The sequence below is a fragment of the Chaetodon auriga genome, chromosome 21, assembly GCF_051107435.1.
Source record: "Chaetodon auriga isolate fChaAug3 chromosome 21, fChaAug3.hap1, whole genome shotgun sequence".
NCBI classification, from domain to species: Eukaryota; Metazoa; Chordata; class Actinopteri; order Chaetodontiformes; family Chaetodontidae; genus Chaetodon; species Chaetodon auriga.
The window spans coordinates 18173930-18186971 of NC_135094.1; the positions used below are offsets into that span (position 1 = coordinate 18173930).

At 42.8% G+C, this 13042-nt stretch overlaps 2 protein-coding genes across 2 annotated transcripts; one reads left to right on the forward strand and one right to left on the reverse strand.

Moving 5' to 3' along the window:
• Positions 1–598: 598 nt before the first annotated feature.
• On the forward strand, positions 599–12793 carry ift74 (intraflagellar transport 74). Its single transcript, XM_076761455.1, has 20 exons — positions 599–784; positions 1333–1475; positions 1941–2082; positions 2255–2303; positions 2494–2592; positions 3113–3173; positions 3643–3702; positions 3873–3934; positions 8420–8558; positions 8744–8806; positions 9030–9173; positions 9438–9478; positions 9593–9672; positions 10074–10127; positions 10534–10631; positions 10889–11015; positions 11313–11476; positions 11659–11784; positions 12078–12138; positions 12278–12793. The coding sequence occupies exons 2-20, from the start codon at positions 1347–1349 to the stop codon at positions 12391–12393; spliced, it is 1815 nt and encodes a 604-aa protein (XP_076617570.1). The 5' UTR covers positions 599–784; positions 1333–1346; the 3' UTR covers positions 12394–12793.
• Positions 5025–7122, reverse strand: LOC143339752 (uncharacterized). Its single transcript, XM_076761184.1, has 6 exons — positions 7012–7122; positions 6605–6852; positions 6348–6459; positions 5878–5958; positions 5439–5673; positions 5025–5353 (listed from the first exon to the last, which is right to left on the reverse strand). Exons 1-6 carry the CDS (start codon positions 7120–7122, stop codon positions 5025–5027), a joined length of 1116 nt encoding a protein of 371 aa, XP_076617299.1.
• Positions 12794–13042: the final 249 nt, after the last annotated feature.

The following is a 13042-nucleotide window of genomic DNA, read 5'->3' on the forward strand; positions in this document are numbered from 1 at the left end:
TTACTTTTATGTCGGCAAAGTCATATTCGGCGCTTTTTTATGCTTTAGGTGGAGGTTAAAGTGATCATGTTGGGTCTGGCAAACATAAACAGACTCTTGATTTTGCACCGTCCTACCAAACTGCCTGTGCAATCAGTGCAAACTTGTTTTAGGATAAAAGGCATATTAATGTCATAAATGCAATAACATTTGTTCTCTGGCGCCCTGCCGTTACACCAGTGTTTAGATTCAGTGTAGCTTTAGAATTAGTTGAATATTGTGGGATTTGATGTGTAACCATGAACCATGAAGGGCCAGCTGGAGGGGCTCATCATAGTATTTTGAGGTTATTCTATTTTAAAATGAGACAAAATGTCCTACGCCATGTTCAGTCGAGTAAAGATCCATCCATCCACTCCGCCATCTAATTTGCATGAATACAATCTCTCTGAATAAAATCTACAATCTCTCCAAACTCTGAAATATGAGCAGAATTAGTGTTGATGACCTGTGGCATCAACACAACATCCTCTGCCGCGCACTGATATACGGTCTGCGTCGTTTTCCGCAGTTGAACGCTGGGTGGCAGCAACACACTCTCCAACTACGATGCTGCCTCATTTCAAGGGAAGAAGACGGTTGCTGGGGTAACGTCAACATCGCCTGGAACTGCTAACTTTCTTATAACATAACGTTTTACCTTTCAGCGTTAGCCAGTTGACATTTTCCTCTTTGGGACACCAGCTTACTAGACAGCTGCTTCGATACTTTTGCCGAAAACAAACGACAGGGAGTTCAGTTTAAGGTACGAAACTCTGACTAGCTTATCCATGCTAGTCCGTGGCAACGAGCTGACGCTAATGGTCCTTTAGCACTGGCTAATGCACTGGCTAATGCTAATGGCGTTTGTTACGCTAAATCGCTGACGTCCTATAAATGCTACAACCGACATGAGTTTAGCTTGGTCCGTGCATGAAGTCACGTATAACTAAGTCTTAACTTTGTGATAAGTTACCGTACATAGTAGCGCTAACTGTTGGTAACTATAAAGTCAATACATACACACATATAATCTTTCAGTGCCCACCTAGGCTTTATTGTTAGCTAGCTGTCATCTTTAAATACCTTCTCCTATCACTAACACGGCCCAGGATCAGAGATAGATCACACGAAGGAACTGGGTTCAGGTGTGTTCAGCCAATCAAATGTTAATCAGGTGTGCCCAGAATTGGGATAGATGGAAAGTATACAGTGCAAGTATAGCAGCACCACATGGTTTTATAAATTTGTTTCTTCTCATCAGCTTCAAATTTTTGATTTCTTAATTGTTATTGATACTGTTTAAATGTCCAGTGGATTTAGGCATCATGGCAAGCCAGCGGCCTCCCACCAGCATGGGCCGCCCTGTGAGCCGCAGTGGAACTGTGCTCCCTGGTGCTGGAAGACCCCCAACTGCCATCAGACCTCCTCCTACAGCTATACGGGTTGCAACTGGGGTAAGTCAACTGCAGTTTATACAAGTGCTCTTCCTGTGAGCTTGTGTGCTAAAGTCACAGCAAGGTATCAGCAGAATAGCAAAGGCACTAAAGCCCAAACCTATCTGTCTGTGCCCTGGCCTCTGATGGTATCTGTTGCATCTCTCTTCTTATAACTGACTGGCTGACTTGGATCTCTGAAAAGTTCTTAAATACTATGATTTAACAGAGAAGACTCTGGGTGTAGTGCTTTTTCTTGCACACCCAGCAATTGTAACTCTTTAGACAAACAACTTAAATGCTCAAGCTAAGTTTGTACCTGCATATATGATCTGCATTTAATCAGCGCCTCACTCAGCATATGATACTGTCTTAAGATGTTGCAGTGTTTGTAACTAGTTTAAACTTTTAGTACTAATATTTTTCACAAATGAGCTGGTAAAACCCCAGTCTCACAGAGTTTTTATTCTTACATTTTCAATCCAGATGGTTCCAGGAACAAGTGGTCATCCTGGTATGAGGGGCGGTATCCCCATTGCCACCCCCGGAGTCCTGTCAGCACCAATCAAAGTGACTGAAAGGCCGGTGACCCAACAGGGGCTCAGTGGAATGAAGACTGGCATGAAAGGTAAGCTTGATGTGACATCAGCCCACTCTTTTCACATGGATAGGTGTGTATTTATGTGGTCTAATGTTTGGGCAGACACCGTGAGCCATGTTAAAAAAGTTGATTATTACTTCATCATCATAGTTCTCACTTCTCTGTCTTTCTCTCCACCACCTCCTTCCATCCCCAAAAGGACCTCAGAGGCAGATTCTGGATAAGTCCTACTACTTGGGCCTTCTAAGGTAACACATGCTTCTGTTAGGCCGTGTGCCACAAACTAAATTGTTGTGTGAAACATGTCAAGTTGTTGGTATTCCTTTGCACTGTGCAGCAGGTGCTCCCAGCAGGCCAACCATTTCTTCCACACACCTGTTGGTACACACTGGTCAATTTTACAGTTTGAAAGTGAATGTTCTGTTGTTGTGCTGTTAGGAGTAAGATCAACGAGTTAACCACAGAGACCAGCAAACTGCACAAGGAGATCGACAACTACAACCAGGAGAACTCTGTTTATCTCTCCTATGAGAAGAGGTGAGTGGCCTTTTTACCAATTATTGTTGATTACAACAGACTATGTTCTCAAATTGTATGTTGGCTGGCAGCATCCCACAGTCTCCACATATTCCTAAATATAAGACAATACACCCATTCATCAGAAGAAAAGGAAATGTTTGTGACTGATGTTTTTAACTGAAATAAAAAGTATGCAGTAAAAAGTTCCTAAATCTATCAGCTGCATTAATCAGAAACATGTGATGAGGTTTTGTGAGGATCAGGAGTCAGTTCAGGCTTGCCCATCGCCTATTTCTATCATGGTAATTCTTTCATCAGAGCAGCAGGTTGTGCAGTTTTGTGTTAAAAGAGATAACCCTCTTCTTCAGTCAGGAAGTGTTAGACAGGAAGAGTTGAAGCTTGTTAGCACTGCATTATTACCAAATCACACACAAACATTACGGCTCTCATCGTACAGTGAATGAATATTGTAATGAATTAAAGTATAAAAGTGTGACAAACAAATCACCAAGCCTTTGTTGTTTTCTTCCCCCCTCAGAGCTGAAGGCCTGGCTGTAGAGATTAAGGACCTACAAGGCCAGCTTGCTGACTACAACATGGTAACGCTGTAGCCATTGTTTCTAATTATTTTCAATGAGTAGCCACTGGAAAAAAATCTCGAGCTCCTACATGTTGGACACGCAACCACGCAACAAGAAAGCAACTGAACAAATATTACAGCAAATATTTTTTACAGTTATTTCTACACTTAATGCATTGAGCTGACGTTATCCTTGACGACATAGTGAGTGGAAAAAACAGAAAATGAACAAGCAATCCCAGTTTAGCAGCTAAATGATGTTAAGTGTTTGGTCCTGGTTGTTAAGTCAGGCTAGTGTAAAGCTAACTAAACATTATTTGAATATTAGCAGTGCATTTCAAAGCCTTAGGTGTTTGGTATAAGGTGTTTGAATAGTCTTCAGTGGTTTAATGGACTCTACTTCCCTGATTAAACACTTGATGAGTCCTGCTGATCTGTACCTTCATTTTTGGTTTTTTATTTGTGCAAATCTTTATTTTCATGTCCAGCTGGTGGACAAGCTCAACACTAACACAGAAATGGAAGAAATGATCAACGACTACTATGCTGTAAGTACACCGTGTAAGCAATATGGTAACTCTTCTGACTCGTCCTGCTTAAAAACTCAAAAGTAAAAAGTCAGTTTAGCAGGTTGATTTTGGACAGACTGCTCCTTATTAAAAATATAACGAGAATGTCCTCTCATTTCTTTAATCTTCCTTCCTCTCCTCTGTCCCAGGTGAAAGATCAGAATAACAGTGAGGCTGAAAGCATTGATGCCATCTTCACTGAGAGGAGAGAGTAAGTTCTTCCTCTTTTCTTCTTCTTCTTCTTCTTCTACTTCTACTTATTATTATTATTTTATTATTATTATTATTATTATTTTTACGTAATAGTTATTACAGGATGGCCTCTCAAACGCAGGTGTATTGCTTGAGATCACTGGGTTTTGTGTTGGGAAATCCTGTTCTTAAACTTATATTTAATGTTGGTGAAGCCTGAAAAAAATGCGTTTCTCATTTTATCAGCTTTTAATGGTTAATCAGTGTCATCAACGATTGATTTAACACATCGATTCATTGTTACAATGTCATGGCTTTCATGAATGTTCGCTGTATTACATACATGTATATACATTTAACAATTTGAACGACAGTATGTTGCATGAATCAACATATTTACAGTACATGACCGTCTTTAACTGGTTTTGAGTGCAGTTTTTAAATGGTGACAAGCTTCAAAAAGCTGTAAACATTACATTGCACTAAATGAGTGAGGCAGAAGAAAGAATCCCTGCTTTGTCCAGCTTGTAAAGCAGCAGGTGGATGATACTGTATGTCAAGCAAGAATATAAAGTATTAGACTCGTGCAAGGAAAGGAACATGGGTACTCCCATTCTCTACAGGACAGAGAATACAGTGTTGTTTGCTCTGATGCAAACAAAGTGGGAGTAAAAGTACTAATTCAGAGGCACACAATGTTGATTCTGCATTCCATCTTTCCTTCCTTGTCTGAAGAGCTCACTTAAACTCTGTCATGGAGGACTGTGTAAGTGTTTACTTCATATTTCTGCCGTTGATGTGATGCTACAGAGTAACTTACTTGATAACCAACATTACAACAATCTTGCACAGGAGTCACAGAGGCAGGGAAAGTTTTAGTGACCGCTAGATGACAAATAGCTAAATGATTTTATTCAGCTTGTCCACCTCAGGCGATGTGTACTGTACAAATCCCATCCGGAGGGACAGTTCTTTGGGTACCATGCAACAGCCTCCCAGTGAGCACCTAGTTTTTCGATTTTCCACTTGTGATGATTGCTTCCTCTGTCATGGTTCGCCAGCTCCTGTTTGCTTCTTTGTGGTTCTGCTGATGCCTCCTCTCCTGTATGTCACTCTTCCCTCTTGATGTATGGATCCTCAAAATACCCATCCTCCTCCTCCTCGTCCTCTGCCACCTCTATCCGCCCGTTCTCTTGCTCAAAGGTGAATGTCTGATGGTCCAGGTACCTCCCTGTGTCTGCGAAGACTGTTGACACAACAGTCTCCTCCTCATCCTCTTCTTGGTGTAGTCGCTGATGACGGTAGTTGTGGAAGAGTTTGTACCAGGAAGGCCCCTTGATGGCACATATGATCAGCGTGAAGGTGCATAGTGCCAAGCCTGCAATGCATGCTGTGAACTTCCATGTGTTGCCGAGCACAGGTGTCTTGTCTAGTTGGGGTTGCAGGATGGAGATAGAGAGGACAGATCAGTCTGTTGAGCTTGTTATGTTGCATTCATACGTTCACACATGTGACAGAAGAATCTCTCTTTGTCCTACCTTTGTTGATGTGGTACGTGCTTGTCGTTGTGGAGTTCAGCTTAGTGGATGAGCCCCAAGACTGCTGAAAATTGACTGGTGTTGGTGGTTTTTGTGGTTCTGTAGTGAAGGCAGTAGGTGGTGATGGGTGACACACAGCTGTAGCCTGCAGAAGATCCTTTCCAGCCTGACTTTCCAGAGAAGCACAGGTGACTTGTGGTCCCCCTGTAGAGCAAGTCACCTTGTATAAAAGTCACTTAATTAATGAGCATTCACTGAAGCCCCTTTCAGACATGCACTCCTTCAACTTAATCTGATGGTTTATTGATTAATTAATATCTGCATTCTGGTCACATCTGTGTAAAAGTGAAGACAGAAAGTCTGAATGAAATGCTGTTGGGCTCACAGTGGTTACAAAAACTGTCGCAAGGGAATTATTACCAACAGTAAGTCCTGTTTTGACCTCTCCAATACTGCTGAGCAGCAGACAGGAACAATTCCAGGGGTTTTCCTGTAGGTTCAGCACCTGATGGGACCAGACAGGGTCAGGTTAATGGATTAATAATAACTGAGTTGACACTGCTAGATTTCTGATCGACAGATAGGTTAACACTTAGTTGTGTTTCTTTTCTTTTGCATAGAAACGACCTTGGTCCACTGATGGGGGAAGGAACTCCATATTTCATATAACATTCCTGATTCTCTCTCCTACTGAATCATCAACTGCTGTACAAATGATTTTTGTGTGTATTTAGTAGTCGTATATCAAACATTGAAGAATTAGAAGAAAAGGTCAAGACAAGGTTGTTCCTTTATATTTATCTTTAGCCAGATGATTTGTAGTCCTCATAAATACTGAAAGCTTTGCGTATTTAAAGGGATCCTGCAGAGTACCTCCATGGATTTTTGGTTTACCTGTAGATTACTTAGCCTCCTGAATAGCTGTGTGTGGATACTTGTCAGCAGGTTGTGGGACAGGTCCAGCTCTGTCAGGACATCTAGGCCAGAGAATGACTCTGGGTCCAGGCTGCAGTAACACCCAGGAGGATCAGTTGTAAATACAGTGATCATAGTAGCAGCAGCAGTAGTCACCATCTTGGCTAATCAGTAACAAATCTTTACATTTCCAAAGTCGAGAGCAGTGCAGTTTACTTTATTTGTGTCTTATTTACCTGCTGATTTTGTTCCTGGACAGAGACAACACTCTGAGCTGTGGTACCACAGAGAAGTACGTGGCTGGTATACTGGTAACCAGGTTACCATCCAGGTGGAGTTCTACCAGTCCAGGATAACTATCCAGGGCTAGTCTATCAGCATCATTCAGAGTAATCGAGCTCCCCTCAATCACCAGTTTAGTAACAGAGGAACTGTTTGCATTCAGAGGAATGCCTTGCAGCGGCTTGTTGATCAGGATCTGCTGCTGATGGATTGAACGATGGACAGTTCTTACAACACTTACAGAACATAAGCATAAGAAACATAAAGTAAACTGTGAATGTGTGATCCAGGAACCACGTTATCACTCTGGATCAGTGCCAGCTTAACAAGAACAGTACAGAAAGAATAGAACCTTTCCTACCAGTTTGTCGTCCTCCACAGCCTGATAACTAGCCTGACTGGTTCCCAGTATGTTGATTGCTACCACTGCGCTCAGCCACAGCAGTCGAAGAGGTTGCTTCCACCTTTCCATTATCCAACCCTGAAAGAAACAGAAACTCTATCAATCAATACTTTGTATGGGCTCTGCTTTACCGGAGATGCCAATAAGGTCAGTCAGCCTGATTAACAATGGACCAGCAAAGGACAAAAGATAGCTTTGCTACACCTCAGATTCTGCTTCCTAATTCCAGCATGTTCATTTATTTCCAATCTGGTTGCAGGTTATCACCAATCAGGCAGTTGTTTACACATAATTAGTTAAGTTAGTTAAATTAGTTGGTGAAGATTAAAAAAAAAAAAATACCTAAAACAAACATAACATTCTTCATCTATTACTTTGCAGACCAAACATTCTCCTGGACACTAGCCTGAGTTAAAAACACCTCATGTAAACCTGTTACACAGAACCATGTCCTCACCTTAAACACAGGAATCTTAGTAATCAGGACCATCACGTTATTTGTTTTCCTCACACAATATTAAGAGAAAACGTTGCACTCAAGTGGCCATGTTTCAGCATGAAACCTGTTCCAGCATGAAACCTTGATCAGAGTACAGTATTTCTGAAATGTCAGTGAGTCCTCTTGATACACCTGCACTGGAGTGTTTCTTATTGTCCTGATGTCTTTTGGAGGAAACGAACACGTTGAACTTGGTGACACTGAAAGTCAGTGAAGAAGAAGAACACCTGTTTCTTTTATCAACCCATATGTCTGCTGAATGAGCTTTAACCCACGTACAGTACAACAGCACATTTTCTGTCATTTCTGTGATCTCTGTCTTTAACCTCTGTTGCTATTCTGTATTGCTGAATAATAACCAAAGACACATACCTGCGCTTCTACCGGCACTCATCTGTCAGTGTGATGCAGCCAGCGCAGCAGATGACCTTTGTTCCCTCTTGTAAAACCTGAAGGCTGAGTTATACTGTTACAGCCAGCTAAACATTTATGGCTCCTTTGATTAGAAGTCTCCTTAAGGCTTTTCTCGGAAACACCTCTCATTTAAAAAACGAATAATACAGAAAATGAATGAAACAGATTCAAGCTTTTGAAAGGTTGGAGAAGGATTTCAAGTGTGATGATGAGAGAGAGGAGGGAAGACAGAACGTGTGCCAGTCCATCCGACATCTGCTCCACTCTCCCTGCTCTGCATCCTTTATCTATGTCCCTATCTTATCTGGAGACTGTATCTGTCCTCTCTGTGCTGGCTTTGAGTGCGACCCAGGACCTTGGTCACATGTCTCGCTCCCCATGCGACAACTGCAGGCGAAGCAAACTGATAGAAATGAAAGGAAAACTCCTCCATGTGCTGTGTTTGCTTTGCAGAAGAGAAGAGGCCATCAGGGCGGTTGAAGAAGAGATCAGGAGGGAGAGGCGCGTCGCTGATGAGGTCATCCAGGCAATGCCATCTGCAAAGCAAGAGAAGTATTTCACCATGACAACGGCCAATGAGGAGCTGCTACAGGTGTTCATGTAGTTTCAGTCTAATATTGTTCTGTCACTGCTCTTTTGTTCTAGTATTGTTGTATTATTTAACCTCTTGTGTAATGTTTGCATGATGCTACAGTGATGATACATCATTATTATTCCTCATACTGTAGTTCAACACTCTCTCCTCTCCTCCTGTCCTCCTCGTTTTTTGTTTTGCAGGAGCTAGCTGTTCTCCAGGAGGAGCTGGACATTCTGATAACCAGGAAGGAGGACTATGAAGCAGTGAGTTGGGTGGCAAAGGGGAGTGGGAGCAGGAGTGAAGGCAATGAAACAGATGAAGTGTGGGAAAGAGGCAGGGAGGAAGGAGCAGGCAGTGGGAAAGACGTGGGAAAATGCAAATGGATGTTCAGTAACATCCCACCGCTGTGTCGAGTAATGGTAGCGACTGTAGTATTAGCAGCCGTGGCAGCATAAGCTGTTTTAACTTCCATTCTCGTGTGTGCAGGAGCTGGCTCACTCGCACATAAAGCAGGAAGTGGTTCGACTTCACGAGACTCTGTCAGCGCTGGAGGCGAAGCGTGACGCCATGGAGGCTGAGCACAAGAGCCTGGGCTCCCCACAGGAGGAGAGGGAGAAACTATTCAAACAGGTTTGCTGAGCGAAGCTGAAATATGCAGGATGCAACCACAAAGACTGATATAAGATGCATTCATGAACAACAAAAACACCAAATTGTTTACTTTTTTATAATCTCAACATAATTACAATGAAAATAACAAAGGAGCTACAGTACAGGATGAGATGAATTATTGAATCCAGACAGACGAGCGGTGTTGACACATACTGAGACAACACACTGACTGAATATAGACAGTGAGTGTTCTGTCAGTTTAAGCTGCTGCTTTGTTTCCAGGTGAAGGAGGACAACCAGGAAATCGCCAGCATGGAGAGACAGTATGTGTTCATATCAAACGGCAACTCTCTGAGGCTGCATGGGCAGCTCTGACTTTTATTTTGCTTTACTCTGATTATTACTTTGATTAAAAATGTGTGTGCGTGTGTGTTCAGGCTGACAGAGATCAGGGACAGGACGGCACAGATCACAGAGGAGATCCGTCAGCTGGAGCAGGACTCAGAGGAGGCACAGGGTAACAATGGCTGCTGTCACCTCTTTCTTTCTCCATCACAGTCACTGGAGCGTCTGTCTTCTAATAGTGGGGACATTCTAAAGGTGTTAGGATTATTTCCTCCATGACTTGCTTGGTCTATAGTTACCACTGGTTACCAAAGCCACAGAATTACTTATTCTGCCCAGCCAAGTGTCCAAAAGATACTCAGTTGCTATATTAAAAGATAGTAAATGTTTACATTTGAGACAGTGTAAGCAATGCATTTTGGGGAATTTTGCTCTAAAAATGTCTGAGGTGTTTCTCCAGTATCAAAGTTATTGTTGATTAGGCTTCTGTCAGTCAGCTAATAATGAATTATTATTGTGTTTAATAATGATAGGATTGCTTGATAAACTGACAGGGTTTTGTCTGTCCATTAGGGGAGTGTCAGCAGAAATACAAGGAGCTGAAGAAGAAGGAGGAGGAAATTGAACGTAAGTTGAACATTTGACAGTGGATATAGTTAGAACCGAGTGGACTTTCATGATAGTGACAGTATCTGAAATGACAGGATATTTACTCAGTACCTGATCTCAGCATTGTGGATACTGATGCTTTCATATGTACAGTGTATAGTCTCTGAGAGCAAAAAGTTATGAAGACAGTATCTAGCTACTGTACACTGAATTCATTTCAGTCATTTAACTGATAAGGGAGTATGAAGGCTGATGCAGTTCTGTGAAGCATCCGCTTTGCAGTGCCATCTTTGAATCTACCACCAGGGGTCACTAAAGGCAGAAGGTTTTTAAGTCCTGCACATGTTTTAACGTATCTGCATGTCCACATATTGGCTCAAGTATAACAGCCTGCAGCAGAAACTCTTTTCTTCCTCTGTTTCAGGATACCTGCAGTCATTTGAGGAGTCCAGGGCTCAGGAGCAGGACAAGATGACACAGAGCCAGGAGAACATCGTCTCCCTCCTGGAGCACTGCAGCAGGGTGAGGAGGAAGGGGAGAGGGGGGAGAGGTGGGCGGAATGTAAATATTAGAGTCAGGGACAGAGATAAAAGAGGGTGGAGTAAATATCAAGGCGGAGGAGAGAGAGGGCGTGAGGAGACGAGTAGGTGGAGATGGACAAAAGACAATTCTCAGGGCGGGAGAAGGTGTGGTAGAGAGGACCAAATGTGTGTGTGTGTGTGTGTGTGTGTGTGTGTGTGTGTGTGTGTGTGTGTGTGTGTGTGTGTGTGTGTGTCTAGAGCATGTTGCGGCTGCGTCAGGTGGATACTGTGACAGCCAGTGAGCTGAGGAACATGCAGGAGGTGTTGGTCAGCAAGGAGACAGAGGTGGTCCAATCAGAGAGCACCGCCAGGGGACTGACAACTGGTCAGTGACACACACACACACACACGCACACACTCATACATATATATATATATATATATATATATATATACACATGTGGTTGTCTCTCCATCACTTCAGAGTCACAAAATTTCATGAGCTGCATTCATGGGGACAAAAGGGAGGCGAGTCCCCACAGTGTGACTGTGTACACATTTATGGCTACAACATCAGTAACACACACGCACACACACAGTAAAATGTACTTTCTTTGACAAAGTGAACAGGCCAAACAGGCAGGTGCTAATTTGCTAACTGTACCCCGCTAACACCACCCAGAGTCCCAGCGTCTGCAGCAGGACCTGGAGAAGGTGCAGCAGCTGGAGGGGAAGATCACAGGTGAGCTGAGCACGCTGAAGGAGCGCCTCAGCACCATGGAGACGGAGCTGCACACATACCGAGACCTGGACACCCTGAGGCACACGGCGGAGGAGAAGAAAAAGGTAACACAGGCTGTGCTGCAGAGATGTGCCTCAGTATCACACACAGAGAACGTTTGTCTGTTTGTCTGTGTACTGCATGGATTTGTCTCAGTATATTTATTCATAGCTGGAGGTATCAGTCCCATCAGCTCACCGTGGACTCACTGTCGATGAATTAAACCACGTGTGCTCCTCTGTTGCAGAGACTACAGGAGGAGCGCGTATCTCTGACTCAGCGTCGAGATTCATTCAAACAGCTGCTGGAAGAAATGAACCAGAAATATGAAGCTCTGAAGACCAAACTGCAAGAAAATGAGACTCATGCTCAGGTTAGAGCCTTTATACATAAAACGTGTGTGCAGAGGCACACACACATCGGAGCCACAGACACTGCTGGACGGGCATTTTTCATTCCAGTTCTAATAAAGCTGTTACAGCAGGAAAAATGTGCATTATCCACTATTGCAGTGTCCTTGAGCAAGGGAATCGAGGCATTTTATGTTGTTACATACTTGTAATGTTATGCTCATGATAATCTGGTATTTTTTTCCTCTGTGTGTGTGTGTGTGTGTGTGTGTGTGTGTGTGTGTGTGTGTGTGTGTGTGCGTGCTTTGTGTTTTAGCTGGCTAACCTTGAGAGGAAATGGCAGCACCTGGAGCAGAACAACTTTGTAATGAAAGAATGTATCCTTGTGAAATCTGTCTTTATCTCGTGTTGTCGCTCATCACCTCCAGAGGCAGCGGTTTTGCGAGGTGTGTCGTTTGTCCTCGTAAAAGCCGTCCAGTGTTCACACCAGAGATCTTTCCTTAACTGCAGCATCAGTCATCGCCTCGAAATCTCAGGAGAGTGACTACGAATCAGTCGCCAACAACGTCTTCCAACAGGTGGCAGAGTACAACAAGAGTCTTATAGAATCCCTGCAGAACAACAGGAGCTAAACACACAGAAAAGCATGTTCTATATATTTAACACTGATGCTCAGTTGTCTCTTGACAAAGCATTGGTACTTAACAATGTGCCTGTTTGCTTTTAGTAGCATTTAGTTGTCTGAAAAACTTCAAACTTTGTCTTTTCTTATGAAGTTTTACTCTCAAGACAAAAGATGGCCTCTTTTGCCTGTTAAATATTCAGTGTATGCAGTTTTTTGGTTTGTGATGAAAGTGGCAGTGTTTAGTCTTAGTCTTAGACTTAATATCTGTAAAAAAAAAAAAAAAAAAAAAAGTCAAAGTTTGTAGTTATTTTACTATATTTTGTATTAAAATGAAACCTTTCATGTCGGTTTCTGTGAGTGTAGCTTCGAAGCGCTCTGAGCATTTAAATAAATAGAATTACAAATGGAAGTTAATGTTAAGCCTGCTGCTTTACAGCATCAACTAACATCTCATTGGCTCAAATTCCCACATGGCTCCAACAAAGTGATGAGGGTCACCCTGTTCTCTGAACTACACATCCATCAGTATTAGTGCTTCCTAACTAAAGTTTAAACTTTGGCTGTTTTTGTGCACTCCAGGCTGCCGGGGGTTCCTTTCCTTTAAGTGCACAATGAAAAAACAACTGCACAACTGGAGGTCTTTAGTTCATCACAGT